Source organism: Silurus meridionalis, chromosome 14 (genome assembly GCF_014805685.1).
Source record: "Silurus meridionalis isolate SWU-2019-XX chromosome 14, ASM1480568v1, whole genome shotgun sequence".
NCBI lineage: Eukaryota > Metazoa > Chordata > Actinopteri > Siluriformes > Siluridae > Silurus > Silurus meridionalis.
The window spans coordinates 11,312,783-11,332,280 of NC_060897.1; the positions used below are offsets into that span (position 1 = coordinate 11,312,783).

Sequence of the window (19,498 nt, forward strand, 5' to 3'; positions counted from 1 at the left end):
TTAAACTAATTCAATCCCATAAACCAAAATTATTTGTTTCTTTTTTTAACAGCTTTCTAGAACTGCAAAATTTCACATTTTCTAATCTCTCGTCATTTACATTTATGATTACATTTCATGATAACATTTTGTTTTGGAGTAATGACGAGTAGTAGGCTAAGCATTAAGTACACATGCGGTCTATTCAATTAACACACAGGCATACTGAAAAGACATGATTTTTTGTGTTTAAATAAATCAAGATTTGTAATTGCACTTTTATGGGGATCACAAATTATCTGAAATATCTGATAGCAGGCAGTTCTATAAAGGACAGTAGAAGCTATTTTTAATGTATTTTTTTATTACACCAGATGTGATATGAGCACTGCTTTCCCACAGTGCAGTACCATGTTTTTGATCAACATCAATTTTTAAATTAGCGGTAGTGCAAAGTAGCATTGACGTGAATGCAAACATATGTGAATGCACACATGATTGTGACACTGCCTGCAAGTACCATAACACTACAAATGATTTTCAAACTTGTTAAGCACTATGTCATAACAAATACAGCATCATTCCATGCAATATTTCTTAAAATCTTCTTTCATTCCTACCTGAAAATGTAATTACTTTTACTATATATAAACATTATTTATAAATGTTTTTAGTATTAAATAATGGTAACTGCATTTCTTTTATGTTATTATATTGTGCTGCAATATATTCTTTTCTCTTGCTCCAGCACGCAATATTTAAGTTTAGTTTTATTTTCTCTGGCTGCTTAGAATAAGCTGCATACTCACAGTCTCACCACGTCTTTGATGCCAATTACTTTCATGTTTATAAACAAATTCCCTTCAGTTTATAATGAAAAAGGAATATGACTAAAGACATCATCTAAGTGACAAGTGTTTGTAGTTAAAATACATTTTAGTGTTTTTAAACAAGCGTTAAAGTTAAATTAAGGAAATATTGCCACCTGGTGGAAAACTGGGTTATAGCAGCAGGTCAACGGTTTACCAGTACAATTACTCAACTTAAAGAATGAAAACCAATAAATAATAAAAAAGACGTTCGTGGCAATATGTAAGCTTATGATCTATGAATAATATTTATTATAACTATATATAATAATGTGCAAACGTTTTAGGCAGGTGTGAATAAATGCTGTAAAGGAAAAATGTTTTCAAAAATATATTATTAACTGTTTATTTATATTAATTTACAACATGCAATGTGAGCGAACAGAAGAAAATGTAAATCAAATTAGCATTTGGTGTGACTACTATTTGGCTTTCAATTCTTACATTTGCACACTTTATACATCTGCACAGATTTTAGGGATTTTGTAGGATAACAGTCATGCTTATGATTAACCATTTATACCAAGCCGATGCTAATGATCATTAATTAAATATCTAGGTCAAAACACAGTCATTAACTGAAACAGAAACAGTTGTGTAGGAGCGTTAAAATTGGGTAAGGAACACCAAAACTCTGCTACTAAGTTAAGACTGTGGAAGACACTTTCATGTCACAGGCCATACACCATGTCATGCCTTAGCACAGCAACAAGACTCAAGGTAGTTATACTGCATCTGCTGTATTTTAAAGATTGAGGTTTTGAGATTTGCTAGTCAAGCTATAAGAAGCACAAAGAAATTGGCAATGTTGAGAACCATAGATTTATTGGTCAGCCAAGAAAACTAAATGCAGCAAATGAAAGACTCATCATGCTTACTTCCATTTGACATAGGAAGATGTCCAGAAGTGCCATCAACAAAGAACTGGCAGAAACCAGGACTCAGATATACCCATCTACAATATAGAGAAGTCTGATCAGAAGTGGTCTTCATTGAAGAATTACAGGCAAAATCCTGTAGAAATGCTATGGCTAAAGACTAAGCCACTATGCACAAAAAACATAGGAACTAGAGTGCAGACAAATCGTAGCAGGTGCTCGTGACTAATGAGTCAAAACTGTAAATATTTGGCTGTAGCAGGAGGCAGATTGTTGCCAAAGGGCTGGAGAGCTGTACAATAAAGACTATCTGCAGGCAATGGTTTGTTACCCACAGAGTCCTGATCTCAACATCATGTAGTTTGTCGTTGATTACATGAAGAGACACAAGGATTTGAGGTGGCCTATATTCACAGAAGATCTGTGGTGAGTAATTGAAGATGTTTGGAAAAACCAACCTGCAGAGTTCCTTCCAAAAATGTGTACCTAGAAGAATTGATGCTGTTTTGCAGGCAAAGGGTGGTCACACCAAATATTGATTTGATTCGGATTTCAAGTCTGGTCATTTAATTTTTATTTTGTAATTAATAAAAAAAATTAACTATAAACACTTCTGTTTTAAAAGCATTCTCACTTTGCAGCATTTTTCACAGCCACATTAAACGTATGCATAGATAGATAGATAGATAGATAGATAGATAGATAGATAGATAGATAGATAGATAGATAGATAGATAGATAGATAGATAGATAGATAGATAGATAGTCATAATTTGACAAGACATTCTTCAGTTTGCTACATGAACATCTTATGCATTGATTGATTGATTGATTGATTGATTGATTGATTGATTGATTGATTGATTGATTGATTGATTTCAACACTAATTGGCTAGGGGAAGAAACTAAAGCTTAAAGGCAAAATACGCTTCTTATAGTGTTACACAAACAATTATCATTATTAACAATGCATCATTATTAACAATTAACTGTACGGTATATTTGCACGTTTCTTGCTTTCTAACGTTATGCAACTCAAATGATCTGACTGAAATTGTACAGTACCTTGCAGAAATAACAAATGTAACCACAGGGTGGCAGTGTTGTCGTTGGTGTTCCAGAAGCGCCTCTGCTGTTGGCTTCACCTTGGGGAATTTTGCACCTACACGAGCAGTAGTTCTCCTGATTGAACTTGATAAGATCACTGATTCTTTTACTTATTACTCAGACATATTTCCCATATGCCCAGCTGCATAAGGATCAGGCAGTTAGAGATTAGATAAACTGACCCGTTACTATGGTGTCTAGATATGCAGAGCATTTATAGGACGTGAGAGCCATTAAGGGGGGGAACTACATTTCCCAGAGTGCACCAGGACGCAGCGACGTTTTTTTACGCTGCTGCTTTGCCCATCGTGGAGAATTGCCCAGCATCTCCTGACGGGGAGCAGCCTAACGCCAAGCAAAATGCACTGAAATTACACCATTTCTATTTGATTTTTCTTTGCAATGAAAGAGAAGGTGCGGAACAATGTAGCTGTCGCCGTGAGCCGTGCCGGACTACGGGCCATTAATGTGAGATAAAATGCGGAATCTGTTTATCCGGAGCTGTTAATCCAGAGAAAATACATATTTATAGAAATAAAGAAAATGAAGAAACAATTTAACCGAATGCGACAGCTCGCCAACCAGACTGTTGGCAGGTAAGATATTTAATTTTTATATATATTTTTTCCTTTACAGCTGATCCTTTTTTGGGGGTCTTAAAATCATTATGGTGATTGGTTTCAACTTTGATCAGGAACCGGTCTTATTCAGCCCGGTATAAGTGATTACGCAATGCTGGAGCAGGAGCGGGGGATCACGCGTTTGTGCGAGAGAGAAAAAATCACGGCAGTGTGTATTTTTAGTGTTTGTGTGGGCTTTTTTTTAAATGGGCTTTTAGCATCTTGCAGATGCGCAGTGACCTCAGAGATCCTCTAAAAAACCCCGATACAATGCACCTCTTACAAAATCTTTGTAACACAATACACACCCAGGTGTAACGCATCTCTATGCTACAGCTGTACAGAGAGCCACGGAGCTGTAATGCGCGCGGCGTCAGCTGTCCTCCATCTGATGCAGACGGACGCAGTGGATGCGACGGGAGGCAGGGTTGCCAGAATGTCGGGGGCTGTTTCCGATTATTTAATTGCCACCTACTCACCGTAGCAGGTGACTATTCACTTAGACGAAGTGTACCGAAGTGGATTTGGATCTGCTTCTTCGTATTGTGTTTCCTAGCATGATTGTTCATAGTTCAACCGAGAAGTTGTTCCGGTCAATCTGGCAACACGAGTTAAAGGCGAGAAAATGGAAGAGACGCAACGTTTCCATCACATCACGCAGTCAGTGTTGAGGGGGAAAAAAGGAGGGGTCGGTTACAGACCGTCCATCCATCAGCATAGTTTTCCAGGCATTTTTAGGTCATATTATAAAATTAAAAAAAAGATGATGTTTAAAATGCAAAGGAGAAGTCATAAATGAATCTTAGCCTTGGTGAAGATGCTGAAGACTGCAGCATCCTTCTCAATTTCTCAATTACTTGTGTATTGTGTGTTTCTGAACCATTATAATTTGTTCATCTGGATGTTAATCCATGCACCAGTGCTGTGCTGCTTTATCCCTGTCCCTGTTTGGTTTGTGTTTCACACCTCCCCCACTTGAGCTGTTGTAGAAAAGGAAGAGGCTTCCAATTCGTGGGACCAGGTGTGCTCTGCTCCAGGCTCTGGCATGCTGGGTGATTATGCCATTGTGGGTCATGATATGAACATTCCTGCTGTGCATAAGCCGGGTGGTCGGACGGCAAGAACTTTTTTCTTGGCCTGTGTCCACGTATCTTGATCCCACATTAGTATTCTCCCCATCTAATGGCTGTGTCCAGGGAGTGATGGTGTTGGCCTGCTGGGCCACTCTGTTCACAGCAGCACAGTAATGAGCAACAACATGTTCTTTAAACAGAAAACTGACCAGTCTCATTAATAAAAAATAAAGGTCAAGGCTGAGGTAGCCGATACTAGTGCGGGAATTAGAGCTGATGCCATCCTTTTTCTGCATGAGACGGAGACGTTTTTTCATAAGAACTATATGATGTACTGTATATTTGATTGGAACTCTGGCTTTGCCCTTGGCCATTGCATATGTGACCTTGAGAATCTTGCAGAGCTGTAGCAATTGTTACAGGTTACATGTGATCAGCTCCGAATGGTTAGCACTCTTGGTAAAAAAAAAAATGTAAACATTGCGTTTAATGCGTAAATAAGTTTCATTTAGTTTACTGTAGGGCTGAGTTCATATAACAATGTAGTATTGATATAATAAATGATCTCACATCTATTGTGAGCAAACCTATATATCATGATTAGGGCTGCTGATATGGATTATTTTATTAATCAAGTATTTTAACGATTATTCCATTGATTAATAAACTTTCTTTATTTAAGAGCAATGCTAAATAAGAGAGAGAAAATAAGATAGGTCTTAAATTTTTTATTGCTGAAATTGTATACAAAAATATCAGTAAAAACTAAACCCATTTAGTGCATTTACAGTTTTTTTTAGTTGCTTTGGAGCATTTGTCGAATCCTCAATAATATTTGCAAACCAGTAAGTACATTCTCAAAACAATGTGTACAAACAGCACAACACAATGGATTTCTCAAAGTTGAAAAGCTTGTAAAATCCTTAGTTCATCTCTCAAAAGTAAGTATTTGTGTCAATGAACATCTCATTCCCATCAGAATGAAAAGTCCCTATGTCATTGTTCACAAACAAAATCTAAATGTTTAGTCATGTTGTCAGTAATATGGTGCACAATTTCAGTATTTCTTGATATAAACTACAGTTTGTATAATAATGATTGAAAATGCACAAAGTTACATTTCTTCTGTTTGGCATCAATCAATCAGCAGCACAAATTGATTTGTTTCATTGCATATTTGATTTATATTGATTGCAAGAGCCCGGACAGGATTCACACTTTTACTGTATTGTACTGAATTAGTTTAAGTTCGTTTCTTAGTTGTTCATCCATTTTCAGAAATAGTAATTCTGCTTCTCTGTTGCCAATTAAAGGTTCACAAGATTCACCTTTGACCTATTTTAGAGAACTAGTTGTTAATTGGTTAAACTGATGCCGTTCACTCGCCTTCATTAGTGACATTCAAGATTCATCTGCACAAGTCATTAATTGCAGTCACATTTACCAAAAAAAGGTTTAATAGAAATTTAAGCTTGACAGATGATGACAACTGGTTTAACCATTTTGTATTCAGTGACGTATGCAATGAGCTGATACCGAGATGTTTTGGGGGTTAAGACTATTTAAGTAAAACTAGTACAGTAATCCCCGTTTATCGCGGTGGTTACATTTCAAAACTGCCCGCGATAAACCAAAAACTGCGATAAACCACCCCAGAAATGCTTTTTTACAATTGTTTAAGCCATAAATCATCCGCCCACACACTTTAAACACACAAAGAAAATATTTTTAAGAATATAGTGAAAGTAGTTTTTTGTAAATTTGTAGAAATACAGTACACTCTGCTTGTTTATTGGTTATAGTGTCCTATGACATCAAAAAAAGAGGCTGAGTTAAAGATACACTGAATTCTCGTTGCTTTGATCAAATTGCAAACGTTTTAGTACAATTATTTAATCGATTGTGTATAATTTGAAAATATCAGTTGTTTATGTCATGTTGATCAAAATATATTATACTAGTTTCACTTAAATAGTCTAAACCCCTCCAAGATATTTTACCATCAGTTCATTGCATAAGTCATTGAATGCAAAATGGTTAAACCAGTTGTCATCATCTGTCAAGTTTAAATTTCTATTAAAAATTTTTGTGGTAAATGTGACTTGAATTGATGACTTGTGCAGATGAATCTCGAATGTCACTAATGAAGGAAAGTGAACTGCATCAGATCAACCAATGATCAGCTAGTTCTCTAAAATAGGTCAAAGGTGAATCTTGTGAGCCTTTAATTGGCAACAGAGCAAAACACAGGATAACATTTTTAGAAAAATGAATGAACAACTAAGAAACGAACGGATACTAATACAGTAAAATACTGTACTGAAATTGTGCTCCGTCTTACTGACAACATGACTAACCATTTTGATGATCTTTTTTTGTGAACAATGACACTTTTCAATCTGATGATTTGTTCATTGACCTTAAATACTTTTTAGAAATGTACTAAGGATTATGAGAAAAGTACAGGCTTTTGCAAGAAATCCAATATATTGTGCTCTTTGTACACATTGTTTTGAGAATGCACCCACTGGTTTGCAAATATTAAGATAATTTGACAAATGATTCAAAGCATTCATTTCATTATTTCAACATAAAACTCCATATAAGTTCCCTATAAGTTTTTTGGTCTATCATGCTACCCATCAGAGACCGGGAAAATCAGCTAAACAAATTAGTTGTGTGGCAAATGCAATTCCGCGATAAACCAGGGGCATGAGATTCGAATGCGGTAAAGTGGTGGATTACTGTATATTATATTTTGATCAACATGACATAAACAACTGATAATGTACATAACAGCAGACAATTAAAAACAACCAATTAAATGATTGCACTGAAGCATTTGATCAAAGCAACGAGAACTGTCTTTATAATGTGCACAAGTGACTAAATGACATAGAAGTTGAACAAGGAGTTTTCAGAATTTTATTTCTGATCTCAGAAACGCTCCAAACCAAATGAGAAAAACTGTAATAGCCATATTATATCAAAATACAAATACAGTGCATTCAAAAAGTCGCTCCGCAGAGGGCCTGTAAATTAAGTTAGGGTGGAACCTATTCGTTTAATGAACCTCATAATTATTCTCACTCGTGTATTTATTTATTAAATCTCACACTGTATCGTGATGTGGTTTTCTGGTCTCCAGAAAGCTGCCTGAAATTTTTCACGAACTAAATCCGTGTATTTATCGCCAGCTTTGAAAACGTGCTCCACTACCTGCTCTACACGGCCACTGCTGAGGGAATTTTTGAATGAACTGTATATAAATAGAAATATAAAAATCTATTTTAAATTACTTTAAAAATGGTAACTGCACTGTACGGTGTTTTCTTTATGTTTTAGTTTGAAATGATCCCAAACTTTGGAAACTTTCTGGGTTTTTTTTGGCCTGAATCTTATATTACATATTAATTTGCCTCGATGAATTCTTGTAATCGAATTACTCAAGTTATTCGAGGAAATCGTTACAGCCCTGATCATGATAAATATTGTGTATCGCAGGAATGCCTTTGTGAAATTTTATATATTTTTGTCATACTTACAGGTTTGATTTCTCTTTTAGATTTTCATTGTGACATAAATCTCATTAACTACAAATGATTTTTTCGCCCAAATAGTTTATTTCAAAAGGTGGCAGTAATCTTGGGGCTCACATTAGGACACTCCTATACTCCCTAGCATTTTATCCATTAGCACCTCAGGCTTGTCTCATGTTGTTATTCATTAGGTTGCCTAAACAAGAGTAAGAAACTCCCTAGCTAATGGATTAGCAGGATACACATTAATGTGGATATAATGAATGATGCTGTATTCTGGTTATTTCCTTCCGGTCATTAGCTCTGTGCAGTGGTGGGCCATGCATTTGGTACCTGGGCCTTCAGTGGGGACCTACCCAACTTAATCCACCTCTTGATACCACCACTGTCATGTCGCAATTATAGAAACCAACGATATAATCGATATCAATGTAACAACGCGTGGCATTAAAGAGAGAGAGGAATTTCACATATGGAGGGTGAATACCATTTTACTAAAGCAAGCTCCAAACATCTACACTTCAACCGCAACTGTGCCACCTTCATCATCTGGAGCAGTTCAGAATCAATATTTGTCAAATAACATGCCATAAACCTTAACTGGTGAACAAACCCTTTCCCGGGCTGAGACAAGCTAGCTAGCTTTGGGGTTGGCGACCTCTCCTCACGATGTCTAGATTTTCTTGAAAATGTTTTTTAAGTATGTCTGAGACCAAATCAATTTCTATTCTTCCGTAGGCATAAAAAAGTCTAACTCAGATGTATTAATGTGTGCAGCGCGCTACAGACGTGTTTTATCAGTCAAACTTGGCTGTAACAGTTTCCCTCTGACCAAACAATCAGAGGATGGAAAAATGCTGACGCTATTCTGGGCCAGCTAGCTGACCCTGTGAGGCGAATATGAAATCTGATTGGTTAAAGAAACAGAGCTAATTCTTAAGGAGACAATGGTAAAAGGGCCAGATCTACTGATTTTGAAGGCCCTGGGCAGATTAGATTGACATGGCAGCACATAGAGGCTGAAATCCACATACACGTACTGGAAGCAGTGCTGCCCAGAGAAACGCTACAACATGAAGAGAATAAACTGTTGGAAATAAATGAATACAATTCCATGAAAAAAAATGTTAGAATTAAGGTTGTAAATGTAGGTCAGTGCTTCTGATGGTGTTTCGGCCAGCAGAGATGGCTTTGCTGGCCCTGACTGCCCACCACTGGCTCTGTGCAGATTGCGGAAGACCCACGATAACAGCTCCAAGCTGCTGCAGAATATCAAATGCACACTGATTATACAAGAGTTGCAAACAGTTAGGGTGATGAAAATTATTTATGGGATTTGCAATATTAACCAAATAGGATTTTGGTGGGCTGTTTATAAATTTTTAAGCAACATTGCATGAAAAAAAAACGCTTGATGTTAAATTTCAGCACCACTGTGATTCAGGCACAAGACCATAGGCTGATGCTGTGCCTGATGTGGTATTCAGTATAACAGAAAAAGTGCAATATCACTTTTATACAATATTGATAATTTAAAGAAACTGACATTTCCGACACAGATTGGCTAAATAATTATTTTATTTTTGCACACAGAACAGAAATAGATCACTCATAGACTGTAAGCTAGCTGGCTAGCCAGCTCACAACGACATGTACATTTGCATTAAACATGCTTCTGGTCAAATTTACATCATTTTTGTTAATATCATCTAATGAGCATTCATATTTTTTATCAAAGAGATTTTATATATATATATATATATATATATATATATATATATATATATATATATATATATATATATATATGCTGTTAATGTTGCTGATTTGTTTAGTAAGTGATTTAGTCAAATGTCTCAGTGAGGTTATGCAAAAAATAAGCATTTTTGGACCTCATTTTATCCATATATATATATATATATATATATATATATATATATATATATATATATATATATATATATATATATACAGTACAGACCAAAAGTTTGGACACACCTTCTCATTCAAAGAGTTTTCTTTATTTTCATGACTATGAAAATTGTAGATTCACACTGAAGGCATCAAAACTATGAATTAACACATGTGGAATTATATATGGAATTATATACATAACAAAAAAGGGTGAAACAACTGAAAAATGTCATATTCTAGGTTCTTCAAAGTAGCCACCTTTTGCTTTGATTACTGCTTTGCACACTCTTGGCATTCTCTTGATGAGCTTCAAGAGGTAGTCACCTGAAATGGTCTTCCAACAGTCTTGAAGGAGTTCCCGAGATGCTTGGCACTTGTTGGCCCTTTTGCATTCACTCTGCGGTCCAGCTCACCCCTAAACCATCTCGATTGGGTTCAGGTCCGGTGACTGTGGAGGCCAGGTCATCTGGCGCAGCACCCCATCACTCTCCTTCTTGGTCAAATAGTCCTTGATGCCTTCATTGTGACTCTACAATTTTCATAGTCATGAAAATAAAGAAAACTCTTTGAATGAGAAGGTGTGTCCAAACTTTTGGTCTGTACTGTTTATATATATATATATATATATATATATATATATATATATATATATATATATATATATATATATATATATATATTAGTAAACTGGAACTATATATCTGTAATTGTACATTTAGTGTTTCCCATCTTACATGTCCCTCATTATCAGAGGACATGTGTGAGCGTGTCAAGAGTGAAGGTTTGTGACTTTGCTTTTGCTTTCAGTGACCTCAGTGGTTGTGGATTTGAAGGGTTTACTCTCATTCATGTGTTGTTACTGTTGTGTGATTGGTGGGGAGGAACTGCGTTGTACTCATTCCATCAGGAAGGGTGGCAGCCAGCATAGTGTTTGGCTGGGGCAAAAAGTGTGTGTGTGTGTGTGTGTGTGTGTGTGTGTGTGTGTGTGTGTGTGTGTGTGTGAGTGTACTTGTCCTCCCAAGAGGGCCTCCTCACAAACTACAAGGGAATTGTTTTTTATTCATCCCACGAAACACCTTACTGGCTAGATGGTACACACCAAGAGACAGTTATAGCTGAGTGAGTGATAGCTGCACAAGACAAAATCCAATTGTTAATGATTGCTCACTCTAACATGTCTTATTGTGATTATAAAGATTTAAATAGATGTAATAGTAGTGAACTCTAAACTTCAGTCATTAAATTGTTTTCAAATAACCTACTCCCTCCCGTTGTTTGCAATATTACTTTTTCTCTTGATTAAGCATTGTGTTTCTGAGATGCATGATTATCTTTTTTTTTAGTGTTTCTCACCATTGCCTGCTTTTGTTAGTCTATTTAGTCATATATTTGATGTGTGTAAAGCCTGCGCTTAGATCCATCATTCATTACAGTACTTTATAACAGCTATAGACAATTGTTTTCTCACCACCTTCTTCCCCTGGAAGTTAATACAAAATACTTAGATATTTAAACAAGAAACTCTCAAAAACTTGCTAAATGGGTGTTAGATGCCAAGGTTTAGTCTTGCTGTCTATCTATGGGTAAGTTGTAATGCAGCACATATGTTAATAATATGTTAAGAGGGATGTGGCAAAAACAAAGGAAAAGGCGTATGAGGAGCTGTATGAGAAGTTGGACACTAAGGGAGGAGAAAAGGATTTATACCGATTGACTAGGCAGAGGGACCGAGCTGGGAAGGATGTGCTGCAAGTTAGAGCTATAAAGGATGGAAATAGAAATGTGTTGACTAGTCAGGAGAGTGTGTTGAGAAGATGAAGGGAGTATTTTGAGCAGCTGATGAATGAGGAAAATGAGAGAGAAGGTTGGATGATGTCTAGATTGTGAAGCAGGAAGTGGATAGGATTAGTAAGGAGGAAGTGAGGGCAGATATTAAGAGGATAAAAAGTGGAAAGTCGGTTGCCCTGAATGACATACCAGTAGAAGCATGGAGATGTTTAGGAGCATCCTTTTGGCAGTGGAGTTTTTAACAAGATTGTTAAACAAAATTTTAGAAGGTAAGAAGATGCCTGAGGAATGGAGAAGGAGTGTGCTGGATATTATAGGAATAAGGGAGATGTGCAGACCTGCAGGAACTACAGGGGAATTAAGGTGATCAGTCACACCATGAAGTTATGGGAAAGAGAAGTGGAAGCCAGGCTGAGAGAAGAGGTGACCATCTGTGAGCAACAGCATGATTTCATGCTGAGAAAGAGCACTACAAATGCATTATTTGCTTTGAGGATGTTGATGGAGAAATATAGAGAAGATCAGAAGGACTTGCATTGTGTGTTTTTTGAATTTAGAGAAAGCGTATGACAGGGTGACGAGAGAGGAGTTGTGGTATTGTATGAGGAAGTCAGGTGTGTCAGAGTATGTGAGGGTGGTGCAGGACATGTATGAGGGCAGTGTGACAGCAGTGAAGTGTGCAGTAGAAACGACAGACTGGTTCAAGGTGAAGGTGTTATTGCATCAAGGATCGGCTCTGAGCCCTTTCCTGTTTACAGTGGTGATTGACAGGTTGATGGACGAGGTCAGACAGGAGTCTCAATGGATAATGATGTTTGCGGATGAAATTATGAAGAAGAGCCTGGAGAGGTGGAGGTATGTGCTGGAGAGAAGGGGAATGAAAGTCAGTAGGAGTAAGGCCGAGTACATGTGTGTGAATTGGAGGGAGGGCAGTGGAGTGGTGCGGTTTCAGGGAGAAGAAGTGGTGAAGGTGGATGAGTTTATTAACTGGGGTCAACAGTGCGAAGTAATGGAGAGTGTGTTAGAGAAGTGAAGAAAAGAGTGCAGGCAGGGTGGAGTGGGTGGATAAGAGTGACAGGAGTGATTTGTGATAGAAGAGTATCTGCAAGAGTGAAAGGGAAAGTTTATACGACTGTGGTGAGCCCTGCAATGTTGTATGGTTTAGAGACAGTGACATTGAGTAAAAGACAGGAGGTGGAGCTGCAGGTAGCAGAGCTGAAGATGCTGAGGTTTTAATTGGGAGTGAAGAGGATGGACAGGATTAGAAACGAGTTTATTAGAGGGACAGCGCATGTCTGACATTTTAGAGACAAGGTGAGGGAGGCGAGATTGAGATGGTTTGGACAGAGGAGAATGCGGAAGATGGCGCCACCAGGCAGGACATGCATGTAGTTGGTTTGAAAGAGGAAGATGTAGAGGACAGAGTGGTGTGGAGACAGATTATCCGCTGTGGTGACCCTAACGGGAGCAGCCGAAAGTAGAAGAAGAAGAATAAAGCAGTACATTAATACTTTAGGTTTCCATGAATTTATGTGTCAGACCAATTTGCAGATAAATGTCAATGAATTACAGAATTACTCACTGGCTTGGGATAGAGCTTTTCGAGGAATACATTTTTAGCAATAAATGCCACATGACTACACGGATGCTCATATATATAGTCGCAACCTTTAGTGTGAGAGACAGAGAATATCAGGCAACATCATCTTTCAGCTGTATTTGATATGTCACAGAGACTTTTTTTTACAGCCATTACAGGTATCTCTCTTGCGCTGCAGTGTCCTAGTTTCGAAATTATCAGTCGCTCCTTCTCCCCCTCTTGCCCGTGTTTGTGTCTTTTCTCCTTCCACACTATAGGTTTGCAAGTGTGCAATGTCAGCAGCAATGTTTAGTTTTTCATACAATCCTGTATGCAGCTCTGCATAACATTACTGAGTTTATGTTGTAAAACATTGCTGTTTTCACTTATATTAGATAAAAACATTATGTTTTTGAAACTACCAAGCTCTGTTTTTATGTTGTTGTTTTGGTTTTGTTTTCTTTTGTTTTTTGTTTATTTATTTATTTTAAAAACGCACCATGTCATGTTTCCACAAAACCACAACGCCTCATGCTAAGAAATTTCCCATATTGAGACACTTGTAGCTTTACCTCTGAAAATTAATGAACACCCTTTTACTATTTTTGAGAATGGAAAACTGAATTTAACTACTTTGTTTTGAAAACATAATTATAAACAAAAAATATTTGTTCTGATGTCAAATAAAAGCAACTACCGGTAGTCCAAAATATCATTGATGAATCATTCATTATTCCTTTAGAAAAAACATAAAATCCTAATCTAAAAGCTTTTTTTTTATAAATTGCTCACATGCACTACAAGGAATCTGACCTTTTGAACTTATATAAATACGAATCAATGCATTACTTCCGTAAAATAGGATTCAAGGTTTTTTTTTGCATAATTAATGCTGCATTTGCATAGCATATTACATGTCCTGTGCGTCTATGCTGTTCCAAGGATATCTGCAATTACAGCTTCGTCTTTTTAAATATGATTGCACAGATAAAAAAAAAAAATCCATTACTTATTAAGAGGCAAATAAAGTTTTGTGGAGTATATTTTAAAACCTGACCCACTCTAAGGGGTAGGCAAAAAGTCATATAACAATGCTTAATTACAGTATTTAAATTTAAAATGTTATTGGTCACATACTGTCGGAAATTATTTCATAGGCCGACCGCTTTCTGACTTTAGCTGAATCTTCCAAAAATTAATGCTGCAAAATCCTTTCAAAGAATTCATAAAACCTGAATGAGAAGAGCAATGTAGAGTTTATTGCAGTAAACTACAACTACAACCCAAAAGAGCATACTGGTGACATGTCAGAGATGGTTTGAATACAAATGACATTTTATTCCTCTTTTATACACACATTGAGTGTCTTGATTTGCCATTAACTTTGGAAACTCCCCAAATCTGGGCCCTAGCCAATAACCTTTAACTTGGGAAACACCCAGAATTTCGGGTTTCACTAATTACCATTATCTTGCAAAAAACTCTTTCTTAATGCATCATTTAGGAGTTTGCCTGGTTTTTGCCAGGTTTGCCTGTTGGAACTTTCCATGTTAGCCTGCTTACTGTTTTCTGAGGGTTTCCTTATGTGGGGCTTTTCTTATGTGTTGTTAAGCATGAATAAGCATATTCTTAATCCTTTTAGCCTACAATACATAACCTTACACAATATGGTATGCAAAGAAATGCTTTAGGGTTTGTTAATGTTTTGCTACCTATTTGTTAAAATAAAAAAATGGAACCATATTTAAAGTGTTTTTATTAGCATCTAAAACTTGAAGCCATATGCAACCAGGACTTGTGAAGTGTTTTAATTGTAGGCCAAAAAGTGGAGTGTTAACTAGTATATGTGTTAACTAGTATATGTCATTACTGTCACATTAGAGTAGTTACTTTGTACAAAATGGAGATATGAACACACAGTACTTTTTTGACAGAAGCAATATTAGATCAGAATCCCTGATATACAAATAGATTTGGTAAACACAAGTTTAGTGAACATTCTAGAAAATCAACTTTGTCAATGCACTGTTTATTCACTTGTGATTTAAGAGATGATTTTTTACATTAAAATTTTCTATAAATGTTTAAAGAAGCCAGAAATCCAATCCCAAATATTGAGTGTCCAACAGAATATCGTGTGACTTATATGCTAACTAACAGCTAATGATAACTAGCAGCACAAATTGGATTAAATTTATTTTGAACACAGCATAGGCTATTGGCATTGTATGATGAAAAACCACAATCAAAAATCAAAAAGTCGATTGATGTTATTTATCTATTCCTCTTCACTAACTCATCTAGCTATGATAACTATCTGGTTCTGGATGTCTCTACCAATAAAATGGTATCTGAGACTGCATAAGTGTTATGGGCCTGAAGAGTCAGTGATGCATGGTGCAGACACTGCCTCATCCCCAGACACATCAAGAGTCCTTGAATAAGTGGGACTGTAAATTAACAATCATGGCAACACAGACATTCAATTTCGTTTGGCACTGACATCATCAATTTCCCTCCAGCCTGAGCTGTATTGCATCTGTAAAGGCCAGTTCTGTCTTTCACTTCCTTCTGGCTCTCACTATATCACTGTTAATTGAAACTGATATGTCATTACGACGTTTCGGAAATAATCAATGTCCTCATATTTAGAGTTAAACTGTAACAAAAGAGCTTTAGGTGTGTTGACAGGTCCACAAGTAAAGTGAAAATCACCATGGTCAATGGTTTTCATTCACAGATACGATATTACACCACAACCATTAAATACAGAGGAAGCATTTTATATCGTGCAAGCAATATATTTTATATTACGCTTTCTGATTCAACTACAAATTATACAATTAGAGGATGATAAGGCATGTCATTCATGAGCCTTGATTTTATAGTAGAACTGTGTTTAACTTTTGTTTTTACTCATTATGGTATGCTGTATTGGTATTATGGTATTAGCTAGCATTCAATCTAGACAGGTTGGTAAGCAGGCTAAATGCAACAAACTCCTAGTATGCAACACTTTGTGTAAACTTAGGGCTTAAATTAGTGCTTAATTGCTAGAGTGACCCAAAGGACAAAGCTGTTGCACTGCAGAAATGTATTCTTAATATTAAAACCAACCAAAAGAAGGAAATAAAAATATATAAATCAGTCCTATACATGCAACCAAACTAAATAGCAAAGAACCAGTCTTAAAAATAGTTGATAAAGCACCATTAATTCTCCCTTTTTCAACTGAAAAAAATTTAACATATTTATTGAATAATCCCATGAGGCATTTTAACCAAAGCAGGCCTACTGCCAATTTCTGGCATTACAGAAGAAGATAAAAAAGCATACAGGCCTCTTGAAACCTATGAAACCTTTTAGTGCATTTGGTAGAAAGACCTCCTGCTTTTCCCCCCATCTGCTGCAGTGCACTTGCTTATGTTTGAAGTAATACTTTTTTTTATTATTATTATTGCTATGAGCAGACAGAAGAGGGAGAAAAGCGTCCTGGATGCCGCAGGTGAATTCGGTTTTATATCCCCGAGTCTGGCTCAGCTCAGACGCCAGAGAAGATTACATATAGCGCACAGACTTCCTTTACAATGTCACACCGAACAGATAGCTACGTATCCAGAGACACGGTTAACCCTCACCCGAGAGGATGTTTAATGAAGAGCATAGAGTAGAAGGTTAGATCAGAAAGAGAGAAGAGTAAGAGAAAGAGAGAAGTAGATAGGATAGAACCAAAACGATTGGCTATCGTCACATTTCATAGACTTAAATAAATGCTTTAGTGACAGCTGGATTAATAAAGGTAGGGAATCCTTGCTCCAGCATGTTCACATGGCCATGTAATGGACAGCTGTGGAGAGATCTGAATCAGGATGTCCTTCAGACCCAGTAAGCCTGTGCCATCTGTGCCAGCAGAGACACCTACTGTTTGATAAAGTTGTTGAGCTGACTCATCTCTTTCACACACACAACTGGAACATTGAATGACCATGAGTTATCAGCAAACATCATTTGTTTAATTGACAGCTTCAAACGGCACTCAGTTGTCCTGTTGTTCCTGGTCACACAGTGATGGCTCTAACCCTGATTATTTATAATAAAATGCATATATGACAAAATAACATGGCTATATAAATGCTATTATATTTTCATTAGCCTTTATTCAATTTGGAGCTCATCTCAAGCCCATTTTACAAGCGAATCACAGCAGCACTGCTGCCAAAACACCGTCATGCTAATCAAAGTGGCCTTTACACTGCACACTAGCAGCAGCTGGGCAACAGCATGTTCACCAGCATGTTGCCATTGACCTAGGATCAGATGATTATTGCCATATAGGCAATGGACAAAGTAGCAGAATACCACTATTAATAACTTAATTAACATCTAATACCTTACAAAGTACTGTAGGCATTGCCTTATTCCAATCGAGCGTCTGTAGTCCTTCTTTGAATGTTGTCCAGAACTAAGATATTGATTTGTCATTAAAAAAAGCCTTCAGCTTTTATAGGTGCATGGACCATGCCCTGTTTTTGTGCTCTGATGATTGGAAAGGCCATGAAAGATAATCCAGTAGCTCTTCTTTTGATATTCTAGCACTTTGTAAATTGATTTGCAGTGTGTTTGTAGCCATTATTATGTGGTTGTCTTAAGGAAGCCATGTTGAACCAATGTGTACTTCTGAAGTAGCCTTCATATTTAAAGGTAGTTTCTTGTTTAATTCTGAAGTATTCTTCTTGCTTGTTTCTTTGCAGTGTAGCAATAGCAAAGGTGTCACCTTGTGACCATGACCCTCACCCCATCTATTTATGTACAGTGGAACCCGGTTATGTCGCCGGCTTAGGGCGCGCCAAAAAGCGTCGAGATAACCGATGATCGAGATAAACGAAAACCAATATGGCGGCAATATATTAACATGCTTTATGTACATGATGTGCGTTAATAAATAAGAATGTGCTTGCACGTGTTTTTGGAGGTTTTTTTACACAACAGCGTTGCTGATTTGATTGATTGGTCATGCGGATCGAGATAACCTGCAATTCGGATGAGGAGGCGGAAACCTAAGTAAACGCAAACAAAGTTTATTTAGAATACTCAGGAGATAATCCACCAATACTTGTAGCGAAGCAGTAATATCCAGTGGTGCGCTCCGGGAGCGTGGTCAACAAAGTTTTGTGAAAGCAGAGACAGTTCGTGTAGAGAATCCACGGATCCGCGCTATGGAAAGCGCAGCGCTGGGCAGCAACGGATAAACGTGGTGCAGACAGCGTGAACATGGAAAACAGCAGGATCGGGGTAATCCGTTGAGAGAATGCGGAGTCCGAGAAGAAGGGTACGTAGCGGGATACGTATACGCGATTACGCAGGCCGTCATGAACCTACACAGACCGTCATGAACCAACACATACGATCATGCACAAACAATAACGGACCGCGAGTGTGTGGAGGTAAGGGGCTTAAATAGGAGATGGGATGAGTGAGTGAATGAGAGTCAGGTGTGTGTGATCAGCATAACTGCGAGGAGCGCTCGGGAGAAGAAGCAGGGTGCTTCGGGGAATGTCGCCGCCGAAGGGGGCGTGGCAGGGGGATTCCTGACATAACTGACGTTAAGGGTTGGCGAGTTAACCGAGGTCGAGATAAGTGGGTTTAACTGTACTTGTCTACGTATGTATGTTGTATATTCTTATGTACTCTTATTTCTTTTTGTGTTTGATTTATTTGCTTCAAGAAAGACACTCTGGGGAAAAAATTACATAGCATTAATATAGGGTGGCATGGTTGCCAGCTCACAGCTCCAGGGACTTTAAACGTGTTTTTTTGTCTACTCATAACCTCCCCAGGTCTGAGAGCATTTTCTCTGGATCCTGCGACCTTCCAAAAACATCCCAGTAAGTAAATTGACAGCTCTAAATTGCCCTAAGCTGTCAATGACTATAATAATGTGTGCATGATGCTCTGCAATGGATTGGCAACTTATCCAGCGTGCATTTCCACCTCATGGCCAGGGGTTAAGGAAGAGGCTCCAGATCCATCTTAACTCTAACCAGAATAAAGTTATTAAATTAATGAATATCACTGATACATTTTGATTATGAACATGGATTAGGGTAATGTATTATTATGCTCTGGAAACCCCTTCTTGATGACTCATTATT

At 37.3% G+C, this 19,498-nt stretch overlaps 1 protein-coding gene across 14 annotated transcripts in view; it reads left to right on the plus strand.

Moving 5' to 3' along the window:
- Positions 1–3,009: 3,009 nt before the first annotated feature.
- Positions 3,010–19,498, plus strand: part of arhgap44a (Rho GTPase activating protein 44a) — a 47,969-nt gene continuing 31,480 nt past the window's right edge. For 7 of the 14 annotated variants that reach the window (XM_046865542.1, XM_046865543.1, XM_046865554.1 and 4 more), the window contains exon 1: positions 3,011–3,429. In XM_046865542.1, coding sequence (XP_046721498.1) covers positions 3,377–3,429 — 53 coding nt within the window. In that variant the 5' untranslated portion in view covers positions 3,011–3,376. Of the gene's footprint in view, positions 3,430–19,498 lie in introns of all 14 variants that reach the window. The other 7 variants (XM_046865551.1, XM_046865552.1, XM_046865553.1 and 4 more) reach the window with 3 other exon arrangements.